The sequence below is a fragment of the Mastigoproctus giganteus genome, chromosome 8 (genome assembly GCF_048544385.1).
Source record: "Mastigoproctus giganteus isolate SK-2022 chromosome 8, ASM4854438v1, whole genome shotgun sequence".
NCBI classification, from domain to species: domain Eukaryota; kingdom Metazoa; phylum Arthropoda; class Arachnida; order Uropygi; family Thelyphonidae; genus Mastigoproctus; species Mastigoproctus giganteus.
In genome coordinates, this window is record NC_143582.1 from 90,611,093 (window position 1) to 90,629,270 (window position 18,178).

At 40.2% G+C, this 18,178-nt stretch overlaps 1 protein-coding gene across 1 annotated transcript in view; it reads right to left on the reverse strand.

Annotated features, from left to right (window-relative positions):
• Positions 1-854: 854 nt before the first annotated feature.
• Positions 855-18,178, reverse strand: part of LOC150081713 (uncharacterized) — a 157,957-nt gene continuing 140,633 nt past the window's right edge. Inside the window, exon 7 of the mRNA XM_090380293.1 lies at positions 855-1,036. Coding sequence (XP_090236419.1) covers positions 855-1,036 — 182 coding nt within the window. The remainder of the gene's footprint in view (positions 1,037-18,178) is intronic.

The window sequence follows — 18,178 nt, forward strand, 5'->3', positions numbered from 1 at the left end:
ACGTTAACATAATTCAATAAACGTGTAAGTTATTGGTGTACGAAACAGATTAATGAATATGTGCGCGACGATTAATCAGTGTAATTAATGAATATTTCAGGAGGAAAAGTGATAGTTGAGATAATAATGGCGTATATTGTCACATAGCAACCCATTTTTAAAGATTGCTTTGATGGCTAAGCACTAAACTGGTTGTTAGGTACAAGGCAATTTATTTGTATAGAGTTTTAACAGTACATTACGCATGTCAGGATCTTTTGATTGAAAAGGAAATAAAAGCTTGATTCGGAATCTAAATATACTTTGGCTTTGCGTAATTTTCACGTGATCAGAAAGCGCTTCGCACAGAATAGTTTATCAATTAAAAATACGATATTCACAGTATACATATACACATTATCATATTTCGAACTACTATTGGTAATACTTTTATTTAAGAAAATGAGCTGGAAATACTGTAGAGAATTACAAGGAAGTCGTCACATAATTCCAACAACATCAACACATTAAATCGAACGACACATAATAATATTATAGAATTGCATCTAAGTATTTATCTACTATTTTTACATATCGGACATTAAGACATTAAAGAATTTTCTTTTTTTTTTCAAATCATTTCTGCGCTTCACTTCTTTCCCTTTACTATATTACTGTACAATGGAGAAGTTATCACTGATCGGGTTGTTCATGTTTACAGACAGCCTTGAGAGACGAGCCATGCACCACAGAAACGCGATCTGCAAAACAAGTCAGTTTTCTTCCCCTCACCTCGTGCATCACGGTCCAGCTCCTCTGATAGTTGACACAAAAATAACTTAGACGACTTACATCCAACTAGTGCTCTTCCTGGCTTATAGGTCTGCCGGATTCATGATAGCTGACTGAAGAACTGCTTGAGAATGTTCGCGGGCTTTCCGTCTTAGTTCCGAAACGCTAGTGGAGGTTGGATCCCTAGGGTTGCTGATAAGAGTGTGAGTCGGTGAGCAGGAGGACGCCATAGGTTTCGGCAGGCAGCATGTGCAAAAAGGAAACGCTGAAACGGGAAGAAAATAATAATGAAATAAGTAAATACGGACTTGATGGATAAGCACAATGATTAAAATGGATTGAAATACACACATGTGAGCTTATTTATTTCCTTACATGTGATTTTGACAGAAATATGAATGCCATCTTGATATCAAGCTTAGTTTAAATCGTAAAGATCTTATGGATTGTCATGAGCAAAGACAGGAAACACAGAAACATGAAATACAATATTGATTGTACAAAGCCGAACTTTTTAATTGTATTACCACTATTATTTTCAAAATAATAATACAATACCGTACAATATTTGTATTGTGTATTTTGTATTTGCAACAACAACAATAATAATAATAATTATTATTTCTCCCTGTTTGGGGGTTCCACCTCGTGACGGATATTGCTACCAAGTACACAGGGTGGTTGTTGTGTCTGGTGTTGCTGTTGGTCGAGGAACTCTCTGACTATCCTACAAGTGTTCAGATTTAGGACTTTCTGGAATTCCTTGTAGGTATTCTCTGGGAGGCCTATTGCTTCTTGGCTGTTATGTAGGATCTTTGGCACCAGACCCGTGGTTGACACGATGATCGGGATGGTCGTTACTTGTTGCATATGCCACATCTCTTTGATTTCCTGTCTTAAGTCCGTGTACTTCCTGATTTTTTCTTCATGGGTAGGTAGCCTTTACCTTCTTGTCCACAAGGGTTTTGTCCACAGCCTGTGGGTTGGGATCTCTAGTACTGCCTAGGGTTCGTACTTGTAGTACGGTACACTTTCTTTGATCAGCTGGTATTTCTTTGCTAGCTTCTGATGTGTTATCCTGGCTCCCTGGTCGTGTCTATGAGTATACTCAGTCTGGGTGATCGCCTTGCATCCAGCGGTGATGTATTGGATCGTTTTTGAGGCCAGGTGGCATCGTCGACATGTATCATCTGGCACTGCGGGCTCCTTGGCGATGTATTGCCTATAATTTATTTTACCTGGTTGGAGAGCATGAATCCTTCAGTCCAGGGGAAGAGCGTCCCGCTCGAGAGCCATGGAATGGAAGCAATTTTATCTATGTGGTCTTGATGGAGATCATTCTAGGTCTGCCATGGCGTGTCTTCTCTGCCCATCTTTCTAGCTTCGTTTGTGCCTCCTAGTTGGGAGGGAACTCCTCGCTTAGGTTGAGTGGGGGCATACGCTTGTCTCTCTTCCTTATGACCTTGTGGAGTGCTACTGTGTGTTTCTGGAAGTAATCCTTCAGGTTAGCAATCGCTGTTTTCTGTTGCTCAATGAGGTGTATCAGGCCCCTTCCTCCTTTCCGAGCAATTGTCATTCTCTCCACGGCTGACTTCGGGTGGTGTTGGCGGCTCTTGGTCATTATTGTCCTTGTCTTTTTAATGATATGCTCCAGCTCGGTGTTAGTGCAATCTATGAACCCGAAGGAGTATGTTAGCTTTGGGACTGAATAGGTGTTTATGGCTTTAACTGTGTTCCCTCCGTTCAGCTTTGCTTTCAGCAGGCTTCTGAGTCTCTGATGGTATTTTTCGGTCAGGCAGGCCTTAATTTCCTGCTTAATTAACTGCTGAGCCTACACCATCCCAAAGTATTTGTAGGCCTCTCTGTGTTTTTTATTTTCCATACTTTTGGGCCTCTGAATGCTAAATTTGTCATGCTAATTCAACTACTATGCTGTTATGTTACCTTCTTTACTAAGTTAATCATGGCGTAAACTTTTGTTATGTAAGTTTATTCTAGGAAAGTCCTAGACATAGACTAAGGACCGTAAATTAAGCAATTACACATCCTAAGAGCCACAAGTAGCTAAAAATGCCATATAGTAGACTATTTTGATATTTCAGTGAATAATAAAATTAAATATAACTTAAAAGTATAGGCTATTTAAAATAACAAAACTAAGTGACAAAAGCATCAATAATAAACTTCGCTTCTGATTCTTTGATTTTTCAAAAATTTTTTCCTGTTCGGCTGTGAAAGAATACAAGCAATCCTTTGGGATCTAGACAAAAACGCTCACCGAATATAGTAATTACGTAAAGAAAACACATAGGGAAAAATACTCACGTGAGAAATATACATATACAATATCCTAGAAAAAGTATTCGAATTACTATATTCGAATTATAGAGCTATATAGAGCTTCAATGAACTATAGAGCTATATCCAGACCCTCCTTCAGCTATGCGAGGAGGGATACCAGATCAAAGGCAATGTCCTTGAATTCTTAAAGTCGCTTCTTACGACCAGGGTTCTTCACCTGACTGTGAATAAAAAAATCCTTCACTAGGAAAGTTTATGTAGGTTTTCTCCAGGACGGAATCCTTTCTGGGCTCCTCTTTATTGCTGTCATCCATCCATTCCTGTGCCAGCAAACGGATTTTCTCAGATACGCAGATGATTTGAAACTGCTCTATCGGATCCATGAAACCAACCAACCTGAGACCGCTTCCGAAACCATCATCAACCGTCTAAAAACTCTTGTTACATACCTAGTACAGTTCTCTTTTCAGATTAATCCAAATAAATTTGCAGAAATGGTGTTCTCACTCAAATCACACCCAACTCAACTAAACCTGAAAACTCAAGGAACCTCCATCCCTCCAGTAACCAAGTACAGAGATCTCGGAGCCATTTTTGACCCTAAACTCAGCTTTAAACGCCATGTCGCAGATATTCACAACAAGGTCTGCTGATCCAGATGGTTAGCCAAACAACGCCTCCTTCATGTCACACAGGCTCAATACGCCTTTCAATATATTTACCGGTTTGTTCAGCCAGTCGTCACCTACGGATCTGAAATCTGGACATCAGCAGTGAAAACCACGCTAAAAACCATCTAATCTGATGAGTACTGGCTTTATCGTTGGGTGCTTTTCAAGCACAAACTTCCACTCCTAGTGTGGAGAGTTGGAGAGCCGCCACCACCTTATGCATGAATGCCAGCTCTGTGATAACCTTCGCTGTCAGCTCATCACCCGGATCACCTTCTTGCCCAGAGATAGAGAACAACACCTCCTCGATGGAAGGCAGGAATATATACCCCTTCTCAAAGTTTGCCGAAGCCCTGTACAGAAGAAGACGTGACCTGAACACGCACCAACCACATCATGATCAATAGCGACAATAATAAGCAACACTAACGAAGATCCACTGGATAATTATGAAGACTGACAAAAGAACTGAATAAAGACGGACAGCGGCCTGTTGGCAGCATGAGCTGAGCACCCTAGCCCGGCTCTCTTTAACTCCCATTTAATAGAGGATAGGTGTAGCGGGGGGGGGGCGAGACGACATGTCGCCTCGCTCTCCTGCTACCCCATTCTCTCTGGGTACCTGGTCTGCCTCCACGGGGCGAAAGTGGGGCAACGTCGGGCCTCAGCAAAACTCTGGCGTCTAAAGGACCAGAAGAACAACGGTACTTGACGTTACACATATACAGAGTTCATACACTTTTAAACCTCTGGCATTTCCAGTCAACTGGTACAACTATAATGTATACCACGCGGAGATGGGGGAACCCCTGGTGCCATTTGACCCTAAACACACTTTGTACTTTACCCTGTCCTCTTTCTGGTGAGTTCTACCCACTGCTCAACCTGGAGACATCTTCGTCTTCCCTATTGTCCCCCATACTTCTGCCTATCATTCCCCTCAGTCTTTAACCTTCCCCCCACTCTAACTTTTGCAATCGTGTTTGTCAGCCCTCAGTCTATTTAACTCGATTTAAAAATTCAAATCAATCTTTTAACCCTTTCGGCCTAGTTCTACACTGCTGTGCAAAACTTAAGGACCAACACTATTTCTAAAGGTTACAACCACAAAATCTTTACTTAAGGTACTCTTTACTGATGAGAGTAGATTCAGTCTCAGCAGCGATTCTGGACGTCAGCTAATCTTGCGAGAGGTTGGCACACGGTATCACCCCTCAAACATCACTGAAAGGGATCGATATGGCAGTCGAGGTGTTCTCGTCTAGGGAGGCGTTATCTTGGATGGCCGTGCACAATTCAAGATACTGGAAGGCGTTGCTGTATCCGGTGCACGCTACTGTACTGAGGTAATCCTTCCCCATGTACGTCTGTTCCGAGGTGCCATTGGCTCCGAGTTCGTGTTTATGGATGATAACGCCACACCCCATCGCACTGCAGTTGTTGATATGATATGCTTTTAGAAAGTTCGTATGGATGGCCTGCCCGTTTCGGCAGATCTAAATCCCATCGAACACATATGGCACGCTCTGGGGAGACGCCTAGCGGCATGTCCACACCCTCCAGAAAATGTTCACCAGCTGAAGATGGCGCTGACAGAGGAATGGACGATGTTACCGCAAGAATTATCAACAACATTGTTCTAAGTATGGACAGGCGGTGCAAAGCCTGCATCCGCATTACTGGTGGCCATATCTCCTACTGAAGACCATCCCTTCCCTTTGTTCCATCTTTGGCAATGATGCATCTGTATCATGGCAGCCAGTGTTATGTTGCCATTTTTGAATAAAGTCCCTCTGTACCGTTTTGTTTCTGTTCGGTGTTGTTTCCTTCATCATTTCTGTACCTCACGAGGTTCCTTTGGTATGCTTTTCCCATATCCTTGCAACAATAATAAGCAACACCAACGAAGATCCTGAGAAGCTACAGGTGAAAACCTGACTAGTCCTTAAATTTTGCACACCAGTGTAGTAAAGTGATGTCCCACGCTTTTTTTTTTTTTTTTTAGCCACTGAAATCTCCGGAAACTAGGTGGCAGGGCCTGCCAGAGTGCTGAATATAAATTTACTGGATAGCCTAACATGCCTCCACGGGGTAAGTGTGGGCAACGGGAGTCTCACTAGGGGCACATAGACTAAATGGTCAGAGATACAACATACCAGAACATTATACAACAGAACAATGCCCATATACTTTTTGTAAACCTCAGACTTTCACAGACCTCTGTACTACACTTACAATGCGGAGATGAGAGAAACCCATGGTGCCGTTAGACATCAAACACTTTACACTTTACACATTTCAGAAATGCCCAAACCAAGCTTTTGGCAGATGTGTAACTCGAGATCCCCCCCGAAACCCTTATGAACCCTCCCTTTTTTACAGTCCCTGGCGTGGAGGCTCAGGAAGGGCGACAGATTCCTGCCAATTGAGATGCTCCAAAACGTACAGTGGATGGATGCATCACCTCTTAAAATTACAATTTTAAGAGGTGATGCATTTTCTTTGAACATCAGTGTATATGATGGGAAGTCACATACACTGGTGTTCTGATCATAGACCTGGTATATATATCGGCGGTAGCTTGCTGCTGGTAGGGCCACTCAAGCTGGGAAGGTCTATAGCGAACCAGACTAAGAGAGGTACCCTGGCCCTCCAGGTTGGGGGTTGATATTATTTAGTAACAAAGACGCAATCCAATATCAATAAATAATAAAACTTATATCAAAAATACAGGAAGTTGAAAGTAACACAAGACAGCTGTACAAGATTAGCATGCATCGAGAATAATCTAGAATAAGAAAGGTGCCCATATAGTGTATACATATACGGGTTTTTTTTTTTTCCAGGCAGAGCTCTCTGGTACGCTGTTCCTGAAGTTGAAAACGTGGAAAAATTAAAATTCTTCATTGTTACTAATGCCCTGTATTACAATACAGGAAAAGACCTGATTCTGAATCTCGTTAAAAGATCAGTTAGCCTCTAACAATTATTGCTTATCTCAACATAGAAAACACAGTAAAATAAAATTCGATATTTTTTCCCCACATTCTGGAGCAATTTTCATATTGAGTACTCCGCGTTGGAGGATCTTGTTGATGTTCGATATCGTCTGGCAGGGCAAAATGCCCGTGTCACTCTAGAGAGTGATACACGGATATCTATAAATGTTCAGTGCAAGTGCATGCATGTTCTTGGCGCTTAGATAGCAGCTGAGAGCATCAGCTGGAATATATGCATCAAGGGCGACTTAAAAGAGGAACTAGCTCAGCCGCCCTGCGTCTGTGCTTCGGATCTGACGAAGTCTAGTATGAGCATCTTTGAAGATTAGATAATAGGAAGTATCTGGGTACAGGATAAAACCTGTTGAGATTTCCGGCTTGTCATTATTTAGTTGAAGAGCAGGAGTGGCTCTGAGTGTGGATGGTGGGATATCCCACTGCCATGTGTCCAAGGGACATATATCTAGAAATTAGAGGAGTTAATAGTACCAACAACTATCATAACAGTGGTTTAAGTTCCCTACAGAAAAGTTGAGATACCCATTGGAATTGCAACCAGGTGGCCATGCTTGCTATACTTCATTATGGAGGAAGACGTTATTTTTGGGCTGCCGACTTCAGTGTCCAGTATTGACAACTAACACATAGTTCCAGTATTGTTTTCAGAATGAAAGATGCTATACATATTTCAATTGTGGCGTTTAAATCTAAAGAATATACGACTGTTTTCAGGTATCTTAATGTAGTTCTTGCTCAGTTATATGAAGATGTCGAGTTATCTAGTGAATGATCTGCACGGACGGGTAGCACAGTGGTTATAATCACTGCCCTCCCCACACTGGGTGGAAAAGGTTCGAATCCCGTTAATGACGCGAGGAACTTTCTTTTATGATCTATTTTTCACTCCTGAGTTACTTGGCTCAGGCGTGGATAGCAAGGATTTTCCTCGCGGAAACTCCGGTTTTGCAAGCAAAACAGGCAGATTGACCAGAGCACACATGTGATTTATGGACATATTACACATGGATCACCCTACACCGAGTGGGAAAGGCTCCGCTTCGGATCACGTCAATGACGCGAGGAACTTTTATGGGCTTTTTTTTTTTTCTCTGCAGCTGAGTTAAATCTATCTCAGGCGCAAGGATAGCAAGTCCCCCCCCCCCAAGAACACAGGCTTTTTGCCCAGCAAAACAGGCAAGCCGACCAGAGAATACACGCAATTTATGGACATTATACACACAGGTAGATGAGATTGTTCTCGAGTGGCCCTAATATCCAGTGTTTATATCTACACTCATTGGAAAAAAAAATTTGAAATCTTTTGCGATTGGAGTCAACAGATAAATGTAAGAATGCAAAAGTAACAATCCGGTCATGGGAAAGACAGGTGATCTTTTCGATTTTCAGTGTGGTGTTGGAGCTCGTTTGGTGTACCGAAAAAAAAAAAAAAAAAAAAAAAAAAACACCATCTATAAAGTATGCAATGAATGGAAAAACTAAAGGAGAATGCAGCCTTAGAAGGAAGTATGCGGTAGAAAAGGAACACTCCAATAGTGAGACCGCAGGAATTTAAAGCGAATTGTGTGTCAGAATAGAAGAAGATCCAGTGTGCATCCAATAACTGAAAAATTCAATCTCGTAAAAAAGACTCATTTTCAACCAAACTATGCAGTAGGAGTTGAAGAATCTGGGATTTGCTAGTCGCGTGCCTATATGACAACCACTTCGTCCGGTAAAAAATCGAAAGGTACAACTGGAGTGGTGCCTTCAATGCCAAGACTAGATGAGTCTCGATTTATCGATTTATCCCCTTTTTTTGCACGAATGGTAGGATGAAAGTGTGGCGTGAACCCGATGGACTGTCCAAACTAGCTCGTGTCCAATCCTCAAGCAGTTGAAGGTGATATTATGGTAGGTTGATTTTTTTTTGTTTTTTTTTCATACTTTTAAAGGTCGTGTTATCTCCAATGAATGTCTTTCTGTCGTATGGGACTAACTTTTACCCTGAAGTGCTTCATTTTTATCCAGATTTCGGTGGATGCTTTCAAGACGACAACGCAACTGTCCATCGTTCAAAAATTATATCTGAATGTTTCATGGAACATTCCCAAGATTTGTGATATCTACCTTGTCCACCTGGCCCTCGAGATATGAATCCAATTGAGAATATTTGGGATTTGTTCGAATGAGCAGTTCAGCTTAATAGTTCTCTGCCTACCACAGTACAGCAGCTTACAAATATCCAGACGAAATAATGGCCAAAGAATGTGGAGTTATACTCCCTCAGACACTTGGGCAATCCATGCCACGACGTATACGAGCTGCAATTCGGACAAAAGGTGGCCTACTAGATATTGAATAGCGTTTGCTAATTTTTTGGCAGCGAGTGTAGTATGTTATATCCAGTTGGTATATAGTCTGTACGATGGAAGCTGTTGTTATTTGTTGTTGTTATTTGGTTTTTAAGAGCATTAGCAACTAAGGCCATATTGCTCCATGATATGCGGTGGTCATTCCCTGACCTTTCCGCATCCTCCGTATTTGGTGGTGACGGGCTCGAACCCCGGTCTAATCAAGAAGCGTGTGCTGCGCACTGCTGCTCCTTCCCACCTGGCTACGGAGGCGCCTACGACGATGGAAGCATGCTTGCCAGTGTCACATTGGTTTTAATTGGAAAAGGTCTCAATTTTTTCCTGCCAATGATGACGAGAGGAACTGTTTTGGGCTCGTTTTACACCACGCCCGAGTTAGTTGGTCTGGGGCGAGTATAGCTTGTTTTTTTTTTTTGTCATGGAAACGTAGTTTTTTCGTCCTTCAGACGCGCAAACCGAGCACAGAAAACGCTCAATTTACAGAGATAATATACTATGGGTGCATGAGCTATTTGCTCAGGTAACCCTAAATTGAAAATGTTTCTTTGCTCTTATTCAGCGTATAGCTTGTCTTGGAGAGAACTGATCCGTTATGGTAATCCTAAGCTTGGGGTCGAATGTACCACCAGCTTGTTTGCGCTTACTAAAAAAGTTATTATCGTGCCCTGTATTGAGGCTTATATGAGCGTTGGAGATTGTTTCAAAATAATGAAAGATTTTTCAAGGTCTAGTTTTAATCCAAAATAATGGAGACTGGCGGTGAGGACCATTAGTTTGTTTCTGATGACAGTTATGATCATCGATAAAATATCGCCATGCGCTGTTCATCAGGTGTAGATAGTTCGGACTTAGGTGATATTACGATTAATGAGATACGCTGTTCTGTTGTGCATTAGTGAATGGAGAAAAGCCAGGATGTCAACTTTGACTAGGAACAAATAGGTTAGTATATTCAGAAGAAAGAGTTACAATATTTAGATAATCGAATGTTTTTCCCGACTTAGACAAATACTATTTGCGCTTTGGACTCCAATGCATTTAGTATCGAGGTTCGGACTTTGAGGAGGTTGATAACGGCTAATTTACTAGAGAGTACGTAATAGAGTTGCTTGATGGTTGCAGAAGGCGTATGGAAAGACCAACGCGTGTCTGTGTCCGTGTCTGTTATACGCCTAAGCAGCTAAAGCTATGAGGCGTTAGTACATTGTGTTTGCCGGGCTAAAAATCCGAGTTTCCGGGAGGAAAAACCATGCATCCTTTCCTGAAACTAAGTCAGCTACGCTGTGGAAATTGTACAACTATTTCGAATTCAAGCCTTTGGCAAAAGTATGGTGATTATGACCACTGCTACCTGCGAAGGCCAGCTGGGCTTGTATCGAGGCATAACGTCTGGAGAAAGCTTCATGCGAATGGTCTTTATGCTCGATGATCAGCTTCCTAACTGTGCTCCATTCACTTCTATACACAAAATAGCCCGTTTGAATTGGTGCTCGCAGAATTTAGTCATACCGAGGAGCAATATGCCATGATGCTTCTAAGTGATAAGTTGAGACACAGCATTCAATCAGATACTCGACGTGCTTTTGTTTGGAGGGAACGAGGAACCAAATTCAATCCTGCCGAGTTCGCAAAAGGCGACACATTTGTGGTTAGTGATTTAACGTTGATCGCTGAAACTCTATTAGGTATCAAGATGAGATCCTTAATTATTATGCTTGTCCTTTTGCAGGAGAGTTAGTCTCTAATTTGTTAAAATACGATAATATCCGTCCCTCTCAGAGATCCACTGGTTAATCATCAATGCTTCCGTGGGATGGGATGGGTGCGGGGAGGAGTATAGCCGGTATGGAATTGTCAGCCGAATCTCCCGACTTCCGTCCGGCAGAACGTACGTGAAAAACTCTGGGCAGGGTGGGCTTCAGTTACAGCTCCCCTCCTCCCCCATCGAAAAACGTAAATGAATTGTTGTCTGTCCTTAAGCAATTGGAAATTGAAACTTCCAGTATACTAGTATGTTAAGTTCTGTTTCCATGGTTAATGGATGTGCCATTTCTGTTGTTCATTAATCAATTTGCATAAGTCTATAAGTTCAGTTCGAAATTTGTTCGTCATTTAAGGTAAATTGTACAAACTACCTCTCTAACGATTGCTGTATTTTTTATAATCTAAAAGGGTTTTCATTAAAGTTACTTTTTTTTCTGTTTATTTGTAGCTTTTGAGCACCTGCATATACATAAATTTAACCAATAACGCTGATCTATATGGCTTTTCTAGATTTAGAAAGTATTTCCTCTTGCTTGTTATTGCTATTCTTCTTCATCATAAGGAAATGGATTGAATTCAATATCGGAACAGATAGAACTGTTAGCGGGGATGCGGGAATTATTTCACTCTTCTAACTAAACGGGGGGGGGGGGAACTGATGCTAAACACTCTAAACAAATACTAAACAGCCAAAAAACTGATACTAAACTAATACTAAACAGCCCAGCCAAACCCGGATGCTCTTCTGGATATGAGATTTCAATGGAAATTTATTCAATTATCAAAAGAAATTTTTCTTCTAAATGCATGCGAAATATAATATACAGTATATTATTCCCAGTATATTTTAGACTGGTTGTCTAAAGCCCTTCGATTACACTTGTAAGGATGTTTTCAACAGTGATCCTCAAATGGAACTCTCCTCTTGTCTTGTGTTTTAGGCAGCACTCCTTTTTTTACTCGATTCAGTATTAAGATGCTCTTATTTATGCTTGCCATGAAGACCATTGTGATCGTTCCCAATTATAAATCACCTAGATATGGACAGGTTTATAGTTTCGGTTAAATCCTAGATATTAAAAGCAAGTGTGTATGTATAGTATACACTCTAAGGGACTGAATCCTCCAGTTGTGATTCCAGATACACCATTCTGCGTGTTTATCAAATGAAGAATTTTCGAATCATACTCGATGGGTAGTAAGATTACATGCATTATTCTTCACACATGGCACCAGCCGCTCTTTACATGCAACGATCCTAAAATTTTCGTAACATTCATTTCAAAACTAATTTATCCATTTCTCATTTCCTAGACTTTAATGTGCGAACTTAGATCAGAACCAACTGTCAAGAGACTACCGGCAGATAAGTGTTAGTAATGGTCTGGAATAATCGTAAAGCAGGCTTTACCCCCCAACGAGGTCTAAGTCCCAACTCCGGACTAATTCGAATTACATCCGGCTTTCACGCAGAATAAGTGTAACTCATGTTGTATAACTTATCAAGTTTCTCCAAGGAACTTGGTATATCCTGAATTACTGGATGGCAGTTCGCTCGAGTTTCCATAGGAGCGTTTACTCATAATGAACATTTAGTATAAGGACTGCTCGTATCCTCTATATTCATATCAGATAGATTTTGTGAAATAAAAATGTACGAGGGTGCTCAAGTAAAAACGGCAAAGGTTTAAAAAAATAGTTCTTTATTCAAGAGTGTGGTGAGGAACCCTCATTATTTTTAACGCGGTCTCTTCATCTTACAATTGACGCATTCAATCGCGAAACTAATGCTGGATACTGTCAGAAAAAGAAAATTTTTTTTATTTGCTTGCTGAACTACTCGTGCACAGCTTTTCGGCCTTCGTCATTTGTGTGGATGTGTTTTCCTCCTTCATTTAGTGGTCTAAAGAAAGATGATGGTCACTTGGAGCCATGCCAGTAGGTATGAGTGTACTTCACAACGAAGAACTGTGTCAACAATTGTGCACAGGACCAGTCTTTAGGAGGATAGTGGGCCCCATGCACTGGCATCCCAACTTTCAATCCATGCAAGGAGAATTCTCCTTGCTGACCTTTTCTTTCAACGTCAATTATCGGAGGTGGTCTCTCTGAACTCTAGGACTGGCCTTAATTGTGCAGGACTTTTTTGTGCTTTTCGTTTCTGCGTAGCTTAGCCAACATTCCATGTTTTATCATTGGCCTTTATTTATAGTTTGGTCTAAAGTAAGCTTTTAATTACTCCTGTATATCCCCTCTATTGTTTACGCTACACCCCAGTGGTTCCCAAAGGCTAGTCATTCGAGTCATTCTTCTTAGAGTTCTTCTTTATACTCATGAGGCCGTCGTAGCCGAGTGGTCAAGTACACGGGTGAATAAGTATACATGCCTTGAGTGACCCGGGTTCAAGCCCGTGACTGCTGAATGCGGTGCTGTTTCTTATATTCTTCATACTCATAGTTAAAATACGCTATATTGGTGGCACCCAAAGAATGGTTGAACCTCCACTGAGCTCAATCAATTGAGTGACATCTCCACTGATTAAACTCACTGGAGGTTTACCTAATCTCACGGCATACCAGGGTACCAGGACACAATTTAGGAACTACTGTGTCCTACCCAATTAGTGACGCACATGTCGATTGGTGTGGAATATCAAAGGTAATATATTGAAAGCGAATTAAAGTAGCAAAAGCGATTTATGTCGAATGCATTAAAAAATGTTAACTCAATTTATAAATAAAATCGCAAACAAATCATCTAAAGAAGTTTTTAAATATTCTAATTTTGTATAATTCGCAAAAATTCTTCAGACAAAGCTTCAGGAACTTGAGATTATAATGCGTTGCATCTCCTTTCTTACCCAATCATGGAGAAGCAACTTAATGTGAGGAAATTTAATACCCTGAAAGCACATTTCAAGCGGTTTAACCCATAAATTTTGATTTTCTGATTAATTAAATTGAATTGTACCAGAGTTCATTGTGGATTAATATTCTTTTACATCCGGGACATTTGTACATCAGCGAGGCTGTACCACACGATTTATTCCCTCCCCCCACCTCCTCGGCTGCATTAACGTTTTAATTGAAACTACTATAATGAGAGACGACGATTACCATTAGATTTCTCATCAAGTCCTTGCAAAGTAATTAATGAAACTTTAATTATGGCCATAATTAAATTTAATTAGTCATTCGCAACAAAGTTACCGAGGTAGTGTTTTATGTAAACGCGTAAGGTTATAGAATAACGCCTCCTTTTGATTTGATGCAACCACGGTAAACAATTAAATATGTATGATTCACCCTCCTCAAGAACACTCACGGAATAAGGAACTGTTACTTACGCTAATTTGTACTGTACACTGCAGAGAGAGAGAAAGAGAGAGTGTGCATTATCTTCCTTTTTTTTTTAACTTCACAGAACACAGTGTTTAGCTGATTAGAATTTTGTACATTATTTACCTATTGTTAGATGAGTAGTCTCTTTTATCTGTTTTCAGAATGAATTAGCGAAGGACTGTCGAATTGAATTTCTCTCGAAAATTCCGCCTGCTGGAAGAATAGCTACAAAGGAAAAGGTAGGATTCCATTTTCGTAATCCTTCATGGTATCTCTTGTAAGATACTTTTTCTTTGCTGTGTTGCTACGATCTACGACAATTTTTCTTTAGTTTGTGCCGCAGAAACATTTTTACATTGTTCTTGCTTCTGCGAAATGATGCTGCTCTCTGGTGTTTTGTGTTTATTATTGTAATATATTTATATGAGAGAAATATAAGCTATACAAAAAGGTGAACTGCAGCCATTATCAATCCACTGCAGGATGGAAGACTCCTGAAGACTTCATGATGAGGGAAATGGACCATAATCTACCACGCTGGTCCAATTCAGGTTGAGAGATCAACTGTAATTTGCACTCAGCGGTTTGAACCACAGTCTACTCAAAGAACGTGTGTTACTGCGCTCCTTCCCATGACCACTCGGCTACGGAGGCCGTGATATAAGCTATAGAGGAAGACTAATTAATATAAGCTATATATAATGAATATAAGCTATAGAGGAAGGCTATAGAGGAAGGCCGCCGTAGCCTAGTGGTCAGGCGCGCGGGTGCATAAGTACACGTGCCTTGAGTGACTGGGGTTCAAGCCCGTGACTACTGAATACGGTGCTGTTTCTTGTATTCTGTCTATCTTGTGAACTCCTCTGACCGTTTGGTCGTCCTGGAGTATAAACAGAAAATTTATTTAAATTTATAATTCCCCCATTCCCTGAATTCGTCTCTAACTCATGGTTGTTTCCCCCCATCTGATCTGTTACCTCATCTTAAGACGCTGAGAATTTTTCCTGCAAATCATAGGAAGTCGAATTATCTGCTCTTGCCAAGTTGGTTTATCTGTTTGAGAAGGTATACAACTGCAAGGAAGAGTTTATACATGGAACTGTTCAACATTATACTCTGGAATCTATATAAAGGAAGACGAGGTTGCAAACAAGTTGCCACCCAAATACAAGTTCCCCTTTGGCCGTTCGCACGCTTGTCCTAAAGGTAAATGCAAAGTAAATACAAGACATCCTTTAGATGCGCGTCGCTTCACATTGTTTTTTTTATGAAATCCATGAATTTCATCAGATCCTACATGCTCATATGTGGCTGGAAAGCAAGACAGTTTCAGAAACACAGAGGCGCATTATAGCCAAAGTAGCTTATGCGCCTTCAAACCCCCATATCAACAACAACAACATCAGATACATAGAAACCACTTTCTTAGCAATTAAACACTTTTAGATTGAACATTTGGAAGTCAAGAAACTATCATCATCACTTGCTTTCTCCAAAACGTAAGGAGAATTTAAAATAAACTGTATGCGATAAAGACTCCAATTATTTGTATGAATTCTTAATCATTTCTCTAATAAAGACATAGATTTGGTTGAATAAATTTAAAAACTGTTATTTCGTTGGTAATAACAGAAATGTGAAAAAAAATGATGAATGGCTCTTAAAAAGTTGATATATATTAGTAAAATTGTGAAAAGCTGTACTTTGAAGCGGTTTGGTACATAAGGCATGTTTGGATACCTTCTAAATAAAATAAATCTTTATTTGTTCTACCAAAATATAAAAATAAGAAGATAAATACACATTGGTAAGAAACAAATTACCTTCACGTCAGTAGATTCCAGGGGATTGGTCAGTAAATAATGAATACTTTAATAATATTTACTATTAACTAAAAGTTCAATCTTGCAGTGTTTATATGCACAATTGTTCACATGAGCCACATGAGTCACGCTGCCTATCTTCATAATCTTCATGATTTGATGTTAGGACGGTTGTTGGGGTTCGTTTCACAGTCGTAGTCAGCCAACAGAAGCCTGACAAACCGCACCTCGATTTACTTCCTATAGAACGTATCGCCTAACAGCTTTTCAAGGTCCATTATTTATTAAACCTTGAATTGACTTTGATATAAACATATCTGCCATCCTCAATCGGTTGGTTTCCATTCTCCGGAATTTAGTTCCGTTTAAGGTGGTGGCGGAACTTTTCACCAGATACCAGAAGATCGTATTGTTATCGTTGTAATGAATATATTGCTATTCAATATATTCATTACAACGATAACAAATAATCAGCACCATTTCCCCATAGTGGGAGAAATGGTGCGTATTGCTATGGGATACAGCTGGCAGTATATAGACATTTCTTAGGGTCCAGGCAGTCCGGTGAAGTCATAAGTTGGCTCTTACATTGGTCTTTGATATTTAATAAATATAAGGTAGCATTATGAGGATTGTAATTAGACTGTGATCAGATTGAAAATATGTTTAAGGGCGCATCAATTAGACACCAAAGGCAAAATTAGGCCAAGCCTACTTTCACCTCTTGTGGGTTGGTCGTTGATAACAGAAATGGTGAATAGCTGGAGTCTGTTTAACATGAGATCTAGCAGGTTATTGAGCTGTGGTGGAATTATATGGGTCTCTGACAAATATAGTTAGTTGAGAGGCTAGTCTGCTATATTATTTATTATTTCCAGGGGACACGGGAAAGTAGATTACTGTTATATCTAAAGTACACTACAGACTTTTATCGTAATGAGTAATGCCTCATAAATGTCTGAATTAGCATAGAAGACAAATTATATGAAACCCTTTGTCACACAAAAACAGGACTACTCCTCCTCCTCCTCCTCCTCCTCCTATCGTAGTAGCTCTCCATTTGAAGTAGACCTTATATACCGTAGTGCCACCAGCAACAAGGGGACACTTCATATAGGCTATCTCGAAGCAGACATAATATTGTTGCTTAGTAGGGATTGGACGAAGAAACTTGGATCATATTAGCAAATACTCCAACGCCCATCATAAATCCAAAGTTATGGTATGGAAGTTGAATGGGCACTGTTGGTGCCCATCCAGCTTTGGATTAGTGCAAGAAAATGCTTATCCTACAAGAAGTGATCAAATGTTAGATCGATGATACCATAAATTCCCTGATTGAAAGAATAACGCTAGATTTTGCTTCTTCTTTTGACCAATAACCTTTAACTTTTCTATTCGTTGGTACGCATCCAAAAAATTTTGTGACCAACGGAACATTTTCTTCGTCAAATTTTGTGACCAACGGAACATTTTCTTCGTCAAATTTTGAATCACACGAAAACATTCATTATTTTAAGATCGGGAATAGGAAGACATTTGTAAACTTCTATTTAAGAAGCAGAGGGCCGGCACTTTATAAGAATCTCTAAATTAGGTGCACCTGAAGTTATTAGCGTTTTCCGTAAGGACCAACCACTGGTTCTAGACTGATTTGAAATGAGTATTCCTGAAGGACCATAAAAGTGTTCTGTAAATGGTGAAGACAAAAGTCCACCAAGACTTTCTCAATTTCAAGAAAACGGAACAAATTTTCCAAAAATGAAAAAGGCTGCACACTATGGCATAGTTTTCGGACTACAACAAACGTGCTTCACCTTTTCAATCTAATATTTTACTCGGAAAGCAGTGGCGAAACTATAATTTCTGGGCTTGTTTGTTTTAGAGTTTTATGGCGCATTAGCAAATTTCTGGGCGTCCCCCGCCAGATTACCATACGATCCTCACGTGATATTTAACAACCATACGAAATCAGCCGTTGGGCCACGCTTTCTTCTCGGGGATCCTCCGTGGTTGTTGGATCTGCCAGTATGGTAGTTCTGCCATTATCGGAAAGATTTTTTGAGGAGTTTGCTTGCAGAATGCAGATTTCTGAAAGTTCATACCTTCTTGACCAATAATAAAAATGCATTTCTT